Genomic DNA, 12535 nt, shown 5'->3' on the forward strand with positions numbered 1-12535 from the left:
ATTTGCTTATCCCATTATTTCCTTACAACACATATTGATTAAAGGAGATGATCCAGTCTTAAGGCAGTAGAGTTTCACAGGTCTGGACCACACACACATGATTTACACTACAGAAAGAAAGCGCTCCTAGCTAGACTATAATTAAGTAACTGCAAAACCTGCAAAAAACCCAAAACAAAACAAAAATGCAAAAGAAAAACCTGGTCTTCTCATAAGCATGAATGCCAACTGTTTGCAGAAAGTGTCTAATCAAATGGAAACAGAAGTTGTGATAAGGCCCTGTTTCGGGGCATGTTAGAGTTAGGAAACTCATTGAAACGTTCAAGGAATTTAAGAAAGACTGAGGTTTGTTTAGATAGTTCAATGGGAAATTTTAAAGCAAAGTTTTTATTGGCTCCATCTTGCAAAATCAAGTCGTTGCCTCCCTCTCCATCACTATTATTCAAAAGTGACTTCGAACAGTCCAGCTGCCTAGTTTAGAAATAAATAGTATAAGAAAAGGCCCGACTTTTGTATTGTAAAGATGTGATTGCTCATCTTGTGACATAATTAGAAAGTAAGAATGGTGGAAGAATATTGTGAATGTCTACACAAAATGTTCTTGTGTAGTTAACCTTTATGCTTTCCTCCTCCCCCCCCTTTTTTTCTGGCCATGTTGATTAAAGACTAAGAGCAACACCACAGACATAATTTCAAGCAAACTTTAAGCAATTTTAAGTAAATCACATCAAAAACAGGAATCACATATGGGATATAACCATTCTCTTAACCCCTTCTTTAAGCTCTGTGCTCAACTGTAGCCTATACAAGAGGTGGGGGAATCTTTGACCTTTCAAATGGTTTATTTGTCTCCTAAAACCTTTCATTTTATTGACTGATTTATTAAAATATTTATATCCCACCATATATCCAAGGTTCTCAGGGCAAAGTACAACAAAATTAATTTAAATCATTTAAGCTAGTAAGAGCAATTTGAGTAGTCTATAAACATATGAAACAATCTTACTTGTTAAAACACAGAAGTTTATAACCAGTTTGAACAGTTTAAGACAATTTAAAGCCATGCACAGATGCAGATTTGGATTAAATCAGCTAGGCCCTAGAGCAGAGGTTCTCAAACTGTGAGGCTGGACCCCCAGGTGGATCCCAGACTTGGAAGCTCTGATCCCTCTCCTCCTCCTCTCCAAACATTTTCCGTATAGAGAGGAAGATGCCACACCAGGTGCCAGGGCAGAGAAGGCCCTCCCCGCTGACCCCCACAGTATATGCCCACAGGTAGGCTTTGCCATAACCCGCCCCCCCCCCCCGGTGACCAGCACGCTTTTGGGGGGCCCCCTCCCGGTCACGGTCCGGTTTGGGCCCCCACCCGTGGCCTGGTCCCCTGTTTGGAGGCCCTCTCCGGCACATTGGCCGCTGGCCGTAATGCGACTGCTGCAGCGTCAACCCACCTCTCCTCCAGCTCCGCCTTCCTCCTCTTCCTCGCTCCAGGGCGCGGTCTTTGAATGCCGCCCAGGCCTCAGTAGGGGTCAGCGAGAGCGCGCACGCGGGGAAGGAAGTGGGGCAGGCGTGGCGCGCTGCCGCTGGCCCCTACTGAGGCCTGGGCGGCATTCAAGCCCGCTCCCTGGAGGCGCGCCTGCAGGCTCCAGGGCAGGGAGAGAAGGGTCTCTCTCTCCAAGGGAGACCCTTCTCTCCCTGCCTTGGGGCTTGCCCCCCGCCGGCCAGGAGGCTCCAGGGCAGGGAGAGAAGGGTCTCTCCTCCAAGGGAGACCCTTTTTTCCCTGCCTTGCAGCTTGCCCTCTCTTTTCTCCTCCCTCTTCTTCGTCTCCTCCCTCCTCCTCCTCTCCTCCCCTTCTTCTCTTCTCCTCCTCTTCCTCTCTTTCTTTCCACCTCATCCTTCCCTCTTCCTCCCCTTTTTCTTCCTCTCTAACTTCCTCTCTTCCTCCTCCTCCTTTTCCCCCTCTTCCCCTCCTCTCTTTCCTCCTTTTCTTCTTCTCCTCTTCCTTCCTCCTCTCTCTTCCACTCTTCCTCCTCTTCTGGTTTGACCAGAAAGGGAAGATATTTCTGCCATCTGTTTTGGAATAATGCCAAATGTCCTCCATTTTATCATCCTAAGAATCAGGCATTTATATGAATTTTTTTAAAAAAAAAACATCATTTTTGTGTCCCTCCATTTTTTAAAAATGTGTCCTCCATTTGTGAAAATTTTGTCCTACGTTTGTCCTACATTTGTCCCAGTTCGGAGGTCCTGACTTATGGCAACCCTACCCACAGGGCCATGCTAGCTGCGGATTCTGGGAACCATTTGGACAATGTTGGCTGGGGATTCTGCTAATTAAAATCCAAAACATGGGAAGAGCCAAAGATAACCCCTCCCCTGGGACAGAAGCATTGGTTTTTCTACTTTCTAATACAATATTATTTCTTGGCATTTATGAATCACAGCCACACTGCGTTTGCAATATAATGTGCACTCAGCTGACTTTAATGACTCAACAACAGATGACAACTTTTTCATTCAAATACTAATATCAAATTTAGGCCATGCTAAGCAAAAGAACAGGCAGTCATTGTGCGATTCCTAGTTCTTGAGACACAGTAGTAACAACTTTGTCATTTTAAATTACGAATTCTATACATATCTACAACACCACTGAAAACAAAACTGACTAACTTTCAACAATGGCTATTTCTGTATAACTTTCAGATAAAAGGGTACAGTGGCCAATATGCCATATTGCTATTAAATGCTAGTCCCACAGTGTGTATTTTTTTTAAATATATATATTTCATGAAAAAACAGTGTCCACCTCCCCCCCCCCCCCCATCCCCACAAAAGCAGCTCTTTTAATACTTCCTACATGTGTTACAAACTAATTTCTCAGGTTAAATCTTATCTGAGAACCAGAGTGGTTTAGTGGTTTGAGTGCTGGATTACGACTGGAGATCTAGGTTCAATTCCTTACCTAACCATGGAAACCTACTCGGTGATCTTTTTTTAATATAGAATCATAGAGTTGGAAGAGACCACAAGGGCCATCCAGTCCAACCCCCTGCCAGCAGGAAATCTAAATCAAAGCATCCCTGGCAGATGGCCATCCAGCCTCTGCTTAAAGACCTCCAAGGAGGGAGAATCCACCACTGTCCCGAGGGAATGTGTTCCACTGTCAACACCCCTTACTGTCAGGATGTTCTTTCCTAATTGTTGAGGTGGAATCTTTTTCCTGGAGCTTGCATCCATTGTTCCGCATTCTAAGCCTCTGGAGCAGCAGAAAACAAGCTTGTTCCCTCCTCAACATGACATCCCTTCAAATATTTAAACAGGGCTATCATATCACCTCTTAACCTTCTCTTCTCCAGGCTAAACATCCCCAGCTCCCTAAGTCGTTCTCATAGGACATGGTTTCCAGACCTTTCACACCATTTTAGTCACCCTCCTTTGGACACACTCCAGTTTCTCAACATCCTTTTTGAATTGTGGTGCCCAGAACTGGACACAATTTCCAGGTGGGGCCTGACCAAAGCAGAATACTGTGGCACTATTATTTCTCTTGATCTATACACTACACTTCTATTGATGGAGCCTAAATCACATTGGCCTTTTTAGCTGCCGCATCACACTGTTTGACTCATGTTCAACTTATGGTCTACTTGTACTCCTAGATCCCTTTCACACATAGTCTCGTTCAGACCATGTGTGCCCATCCTATATCTGTGTATTTCATTTTTCCGCCCTAAGTGCAGTATTAAATTTCATTTTGTTAGCTTTGGCCCAGCTTTCTAGCCTATTCAAGTTGTTTTGAATTTTGATCCTGTCCATCTTGAGTGAGTCACACATTCTCAGCTTCAGAAAACCCTGTGATAGAGTCGCAATAAGTCAGAAACAATTTGAAGGCACACAACAACAAAATTTTATCTATCAACACACTATTTGTTGTATCAACAGGCCAGGCCTTTCCAAAAGCTTCTACTGCCAAACATTGTTCAATTCCATTTGGCTTATGAAACTCACACTACCCTTGTTACAAGGGGGAAGATCTTGTGGTTGTAAAGGAGCTTGCTCAACTTGTACCTCTGCATCACTGTCATCACAAAAATCTACTGTATAGTTTGTTAATAAAACCAATTTATTAGGACCAACTAAAATGTCACAAAATGTGAAAATTTTCAAGTTCTCCAGAACTCATTGGGTTAAGTGGTACCAAATATAATAAAATATGAAGTCAGGGAATTTCGGGAAAAATGTTCAAAAATTAGGCTATGAGGTCCTGTTAATCTAAACCCCAAAAACAAGATTACAGACTGACTGAATCACTGGTAGATATGTAAATAACAGGTTACTCCTAACAGTGCACATTAGAGTGAAGAATCAAGGGTATTTCTTAATTTCTAAAGAAGACTGGCAGAAACTCAAGAAATAAGTCCACTGTCTCAGATGAAATGCAATGGTTCCTAAATTGTCACACAGCCAAAGCATAATCATGACAGCAAGCCAAGACATTGGCCTCAATAACCAGAAAGCAATTGCTAGACTCAAACAGGGCAGACCCATTCAATCAACAGAATTTATATAAGTTTTGATTCATCAAACTATCCTTAATGCAACACATCTATTCTAGTTGGATTTAGGCCAAGGAGGGAGCAGCAAATATTCAGGTATGTTTGTCAATGGAGAGAGGTAACAGCCTTGTTTTCCTTTCAACAGGAACCATTTTATGAATGGGACGTAGGTAGGAGAGGAAAAGACAGGGAAAAGAGAGGTGAATGGGATATTACACATAAGCAGCAGCAGATCTCAGGATTCGTTGGTTGTACAATAATGCTGTTTTATAAGCTGAGCAAGGATATGCCATTTTCTTTGTTTATTCTTGCTTAGCTAATATGTTAGGTGAGGTTTCTTCAAGGGAGGCAATAGCTGGGAGATGCCTGTGTACTGGCTTTTGTTGACTGGTCGGTATTATCTAGTAATGTGTTGTTGTTTTGTCCATGGTGAGGCAACACCAATTGGCAAGGTTAGGGTTAGAAAATTTAATTACAAGGACATGGGATCACTTCTCAGGTTTGTTCACTCAGCTCTGTACTATGCTGACATCTTCTTATGCACATTTCATACTAATTGTGACACTGCTTCTCTGAGGGGAGCCAAAGAAAGAGAGAGACAGAGGAAGAGACAGATGTCTGAGTAGAGAGGGAGAAGAAAGTATTACTCAAGTAAGCTGTTGGTTCTTTATTTATGAAATTGATGCAGGTTTAAATGATGCACTATTTAAAGAGGTGGCACTATTCAGTGGTTATTATGTAAATATGCTGCAAGGTGAAACTATGTGGGCCTCAAACATTCTTGGAACAACCATAGAGGAAGTAGCAAGTAAATTGTAGCACATGCAAGTCAAAGAGGAGCTGAATTATAATAGTCATGACTAAGGCATGGTTGTTAAACCTCGTGATTCATCTATGCTGCACCCTTGTACATGTACATTGCCTGAAAATCCTTCAGTGCTAAGTAATGAAAAACTGATTAAGCCATTCTGAAAGACAGACAGATAGACAGATAGAAAAGAGGTAGCTTTGTTTCTGTGTATAAGCAGCCTTCTCTTATCTAAAAAAATCACTCATAATTTCACAAATACAGATTTTAGTTGTAAAACATTTACAGCAAGAATAGAAGTCAGAATAACATACAGTGATTGGGATGGAAACATGAAATTTGTAACATCTGGGTTTTTTTAAAAAAAAAGAACTCCAGTTATATGCAAGCATTTTCCTCTCTGTCTCTTCAGCAGAGGATTCAGGTAGCCATTATCTACAACCAAAAGTCAAACACAGTAACACAACATTATTGAATAACTCAACAAATAATGGATGCACAGCCAAGAATGGATCCGATAAATACTGTTTTGCATCTTCTGAAAGCTTCATTTCTGCAAGTTTTATTTAGTGATTATTTGTCCTGAGATTGATTGTGACTAGTGGTGAAGAAAATGAGCTGCTGGAGTTCCCAGGAAGTTTCTTTTTCTCAGTCTAATTTCCCTGTCACCTACAATATGAAGGTGATAATCCAAATTGCTGGAAAGGTATACTAAGAAAACACGTGAACCACTCTGAATGGGGGTGGAGGAATGCTATATAAATGCATGTGCTTATCAGAGGAAATTATTCAGTTGACTGGAGCAGGTACTTTACCCCACACAACAACCTTGAAAGATAGCCTGGAATGTTTTCTACTCAGAACAATTGTCATTAACTTTCTACCCATGTCCCAAGTCCTTTAAATTATCTGCCTCCATTCAATGTTGCCCCATTTTATAGCAGCTCCATTTCTACATATTGCACGAAAACATACACTTGCAGCAAGATTAGTTTTGGACGAAGTTAGTTAAAGATATTGGGAACACCTTGCAACATCTGATCTCAGCTTTAATTGCCAATCAGCACACCATTCTGTTCAGCCCATGTTCAATTACAATACTTAGTGGCCTTCCTTATGCTACTGCATGGGAGTTCCCTGCTTTTCTAGCTGCAGCACCTTAACTAGGTGACAGTCTTCTGGCTGTAGGCCACCAGCCATGACTGGACATTACTGTCTAACAGTAGTGGTCTTACTGTGCTGCTGATCATATGGATTCAAATTGCCTTAGGAAAATCTTCATGACAATATGAACTGTTCAGCAGTGGAAGGTATGGCCTGGCAAGCTGGTGACTCTTCTTTACTGGAGGTTTTTAAGCAGAGGTTGGATGGCCACAGGGGGGGATTTAACAGAGGCTTCCTACACTATATGGCCTTGGGATTCATTACAACAATGGTGTCTGATTAACTGGAAGCAACCAAATACAGTTGGACCTCCTTATCCACGGATTTTTTATCCACAGATTCAAGCATCCACAGCTTTAAAATATTCCAAAAAAATATAAATTCCAAATAGCAAACCTTGATTTTTTCCCCCCATTTTATATGAGGGACACCATTTTACTATGCCATTGTATTTAATGGGCCTTGAGCATCCACGGATTTTCTTACCCACAGGGGGGTCTTGGAACCAAACTCCAGCGGATAACAAGGGCCCACTGTACAATAGGTAAGAAAGAGAGGATAGCAAATGTCACAGTTTCACTCTGGCAGATGCAGAAGAGTATACTAGAATGCAGATCTGTCTTTTATTCATTGTCTGTTTCTTTAAAACTGCAAACACCCTTAGCAAACACCTGGTTGGCATCCATAGTTCATGCAAAACACCAGATATCTTTCCCAGGGCTTCCAGATCCACACAATACAAAGACCTCTGATATACAGAGTCTGCTAGAAATAACCAAAGCTATCCTCTTTTAAATTAATACCTTTCTAATAATAATAATAATAATAATAATAATAATAATAATAATAATAAGCTTTATTTGTATACCACTTTTCTAGCCCATCTCCTACCTGAAAAAAGGTAATATAAGAGATTTCCTAGCTAAACTTCACCACCTCTAGAATCTCAAAATACTGTGCTATCTATCTATCTATCTATCTATCTATCTATCTATCTATCTATCTATCTATCGACCTCTGCATTGTGAGTACTTTCCCCTCTAGGAGTTTAATGTTGTTGTTTTTTAAGCTTTTTAACTTTTAATTTTGATCTCTCTCTCTCTCTCTCACCTCCTTCCTTTAATTTTTGTCCACCATTCAGCTGCATGCATCATTATATCCGCTCGGCACTTTGATCATGTTTCTCCTCTATTATCATCCCTTCACTGGCTCCCTTTCCCCTTCCGTATTCAGTGTAAGCTTCTGTTGTTGACTTTTAAAGCCCTGCATAGGCTGGCCCCTCCTTATTTATCTGAACTTCTTTCTCCTCACATTCCCACTCATACCCTCCATTCTGGTAGTCAAGGTCTGCTGTCCCAGCCAAGGATTTTCACTGTCCCGTCCCAGATTCGTCCCTTCTCACTTACTGCCCCTCACTCCTGGAACCTCCTTCCCCCACAAGCACAGGTCATCACTTCTTTGACCAGTTTCAAAACTGAGTTGAAGCCTATATTTTTCAGGGAAGCATTTCCAGGCATTGTGTGATTGTTTATCTGATATTTGATATGATATCTGATGTTTTTAATCTATTGCATGCTTATTTTATCTAATTCTATTTTGTATTATTATCTACTGTTTTATATGTATTTTGTTATTATCCTCTAGAATGTACGCCATTGGCAGGTTTCATTTTTATCAATTTTATTGATTGTATGTACAGCACTGTATAAATCTACAGTGCTATATAAATAAAGTATTATTATTATTATTATTATTATTATTATTATTATTATTATTATTACAGTGGAACCTCGCCATATGTGGGGGATCCGTTCCGGATCCCGCCGCATATGGCGATTTCCGCCTATGCTCGAGCCCCATTGTAAACAATGGGGCTCGTGCACGGCGGCACAGAGGTGAGCGGGGTGCAACGGGCGCGCGCGCGGCGCAACAGGTGCACACGCCCATTCAACTGAATGGGACACGCCGCCCCTTCTGCCCCGCGCGCACCCAGCGGCTTGAGCGCGTATGCTCAAAGCTGCTTAAAAAAAGTCCGTGTATGCGGAGGCCCCACTGTATTATTATTATTATTATTATTATTATTATTATTATTATTATTATTACTGTATTATTATTATTATGTCCTTCCCACCTTCTCCCTTGTAACTCTTACTATTTTGGTTTAATGAGTATTTTTCAGTCTGGATGTAATTTTTTTAACAAACTCAAAAGAATCTCATTTTCTCACTTCCTCCCACTCATCTACCCACCCTCCTGCATTCACATTGCCTAATTATGCCTCAGATGAGGTAAGAAGCAAGAAAACTGCCTGTTTACTGGAAGGTTCTGGCCATCACTCCTAGGCAGATAGTCATCTTAGCATTCTGTGCTTTCCACCCTGCCCAGAGTTAGAGGAAAAGGTTTCTGATGGCAGAAACCTACTAATTCTACAGAAGAACATGCAACTGGCTCCTAAATGCCCTAAAGGCACCAGATCCTGTCTGATCTTTGAAGATAAGCAGGGTCAGTCCTGGTTAGTACTTGGATGAGAGACTGCCAACAAAGACCTGGTGCTGTGGGCTATGTTTCAGAGGAAAGAACTGAGAAAGCTACCTCGGAGTATTTCTTGACTAAGAAAAACCTAAGACATTTATGGGGTCACCATTAAGTCAACAGGTGTTGAATTTATAGGAAAAAGAGATTCCTTTACCCATCTGTCAGTCATTTTTCCAATCCAAGAAAAGCTATTAATTTGTAATTTATTTGCATTCATTTAGTACTGTTATAGAGCAATTACAGTAAAATTATAGTTATTGTTCATATCATTACAGTATTATAATTATATTACAACAGTTTCTATAATTATATTATTATTATAGTATTGATATGCAATTAGTGTTATAAAACCATCCTGTGCAAATTAAGATAAAGCTATACTGAAAGGAAGAAACTGAACCAGCAACAATGCACGTTTGCAAGTTTTTGTGTGCACACATACTAAAAGATGCCTGAGATCACTTGCCTTGAGTAAGTATAATTCCATGTTGGATTTAGGCTCGTTTCTACATCTTGCTAATGTGAACTGTTCAAACAAACAGGAACTGTGCAAGGTACATGGAAGACAACCCTCCCAAATCTGGAGGTATGAACTACAAATCTCGTCAACCCCATTCTGTGTGAGGATAACAGCAGCTGAAGGATGCCAAGAGGATGAGTTAAACATTCTGGCCTATGTGCTCAGATTCTGAATCAAGACAGCAACGACACTAACACATGGATTAAGAAAATGTTGACAGCACTTGTCTTCTAGCATCCCAGCATGACCATCAAACATAACTTCCTCTCTTTCCACAAAACAGATGCACATATATAAAATTCGTATTTATGATAGGTATTTTTACTGAGCATTACTGCTCTTTTGATTTTGTATTTATTTACAAATGGCCACTTAAGGATTAAGACTGTATTTGCAATCAGCTTTATTCAACACGCAGCCCTATAATCAACATTATGCAAGTGTACTAGTTCAGCATTTTCCGCCCTAGAAGACAGAGCAATTAATATTCCTGTCACTAAGCCATATTGTATACCTCACACCTTGCTGGCAATTTCTTCATTACCTGCAATGCACAGTTTGTAAAAAAGGCATTCACAAGGCAACTGGCTTACCAGCACAGTTGTAATTACCCAGGTCAATTAGCTAGGATGCTGTGGTGCCTGTAACTGGATGAATAATCTGTGTACCCATTCAGTCAGTGTCAACCACTGTGAGTACCTTCAAATTCAGCCTTCAAAAGGCAGTGTTTCCAGTTTGCTTTGAAAATAAGACTAAAAGAGAGATAATTTTCTTTAATGGAACATGTACACACTGGATGCAGCTGGTAAAAAAGTAAGCAGACAAACCAACACTGGGAAAGGATGCTTTGTGACTTACTGTTCCACAAGAGTTGGGCCCACCATGGAAGAGTGTGCAAACCATCTTCACTACCTCCGCTTCCATCTTTCTCACGCCTGGGAATATATCTGGATGAAGAGGATTACTCCATGCAAACTCCTCATAAACCTTATAGAAAAAGGAGGTAAAGCACATTAAAATGGATTCCATTGCACAAAATTATGTTAGTCTGCAATGTCAACGTAGCCTTCAAGTACAGAAGAAAGTTGCCTCATTTCAGCTCCACTAAGAATGACCGGGTTTAATGAATTTCACATCAAAACAATCCTTGGCTAATTCCTTCCACATTTTTCTAGAATGCTTTACAAACACTCACTGACCACATCAGACACTACAGACTACTGCTCACACAGCAAGATCTCCCAGTCCTCTTTTGCAATCCATCATGCCCCATAACTCTCCTCCCAGGGATTCCCCCACTCTCTGTGGCAGATCTTTAAGGCCACATGTGACTATAGAGTGGGGAAAGAATTGCCCCCTTCCCCATGGAAGACCCCCAGTGTGTGCACAACAAGGATGAACTAGACACAACTTGTAAAACCTATTTATTTTCAGCAATTAAGGGAAGAGATAGAGGACTATACTTGGGTTACATTCTTGCAAACTGTGCAGAATAAAACTGTTATTAAAAATCTATTCCTCTCTTGGCTTTCCCACCCCCTCCCTGGAATTCTCCTGTCCACAAAAGGAGGAGTTTAGTGTGTTTAACTGAAGGCACTGCATATGGTACCAAAAGAACTTCTTGTAATGATGCAAAATATATTTGAACAAATCCTTCTAAATGACTCACAGTGTAGCAGTTAAGGTTGTTTCTCCATTTAAATAAAAGCTGTTGCATGTTTCAGTGTGCTACACTGATTAAACTGTATCTACTTGCACCAGTTTATCATACCTCATCATGCATTTTGTTTATGATTTAACAATATTGGAAGAGTCATGCTGCAACTGACAAAAAACCTACAGCATTGTGTTCCCATAAGAGACTAATCACTATTGCAAGCCCATGTTATGTTGTCCCCTAACTTCCCTGACACTTCCATGTATTACATCTTGCATAGAGGCATAACCAGCTCTCAATTCTATTTTGTGAGCCACCTTGGGTGGCATTTGAAGGAAAGGTAAGATATAAATAAATTAAGCAAATTAAATAAATGTATTAATGTTTACAAGCAAGTAAGTTAAAAAGAAGAACAGTTGTATTCTTTTAAAGAGAAAAGCTGTGTTGGAGTCAGTTTATAGCTGAGAAGCAGAAGGATTTGCTTAAGTTTTGCCCTCTTTGCCTCTGCTTCTCCTCCTGTCACCAAACACAGACCTCTTTCATACTACACAGTGGGTTCTAAAAGTCTACCCGCCCTTGCAGTCACACATCATGGAAAGGAAACAACCAGAGGGGAAACTGAATCACACAGCAGGAAAATCATTAGCCCCCTTCACTTTTTGTCACCCTCCGCTCTCAACAATGTATTCCCAAAGTGACACCCCTCATAAAAAATGTTGCTATATGTATCTGCACATAATGCAGTAATAGTAATATAAATTTATTCGGTCTTTGACCAGTATAATGCACATAATGCTTTGTTAGGCCCTGAACCTGAATACGATTACTTTACATTGTATGCCAGGAGTGGAAATTATACAGATGCTGTACTGCAATTCCCAGCAGCCCTAGCCAGCATAGCCAGTGGTGAGGCATGCTGGAAATAGCAATGCAACAGTGTCTGGAGAGCCACACAATTCCCATTTGTTTCATGTTAACACCATCTGGATCATAATCGCACCCTCCAATTGCCATGCTGACTGAGGCTGAAGGGTAGCCAAGGCCAGCACATCTGGGAGGCCAGATTCCCCTGCTCCATAAGTTCTGGCTAAAAGATCATCCTTGCTGCAACCATCTTACTTTTTTAGGGTCTCAACTATCCACAGAGTGGCATAAAATACGTAAAGGGTTCCTTTCATTTGTGCCACTTGATATTCCATGCATTTGCCCAATGAAAAAATAGTTTTTCATATATTTTACACCTGAACATTCCAATTTGTGGATGCTTGTTTTAAATGTTTAAAATAAATAATAAA

The 12535-nt window shown here is 40.7% G+C and overlaps 1 protein-coding gene across 1 annotated transcript in view; it reads right to left on the minus strand.

The window, feature by feature from the left end:
- The window catches only part of SGPL1 (sphingosine-1-phosphate lyase 1), a 49740-nt gene that overhangs the window by 16017 nt on the left and 21188 nt on the right, over window positions 1-12535 (minus strand). Inside the window, exon 6 of the mRNA XM_042461151.1 lies at window positions 10442-10570. Coding sequence (XP_042317085.1) covers window positions 10442-10570 — 129 coding nt within the window. The remainder of the gene's footprint in view (window positions 1-10441; window positions 10571-12535) is intronic.

The sequence above is a fragment of the Sceloporus undulatus genome, chromosome 3, assembly GCF_019175285.1.
Source record: "Sceloporus undulatus isolate JIND9_A2432 ecotype Alabama chromosome 3, SceUnd_v1.1, whole genome shotgun sequence".
Lineage (NCBI taxonomy): Eukaryota > Metazoa > Chordata > Lepidosauria > Squamata > Phrynosomatidae > Sceloporus > Sceloporus undulatus.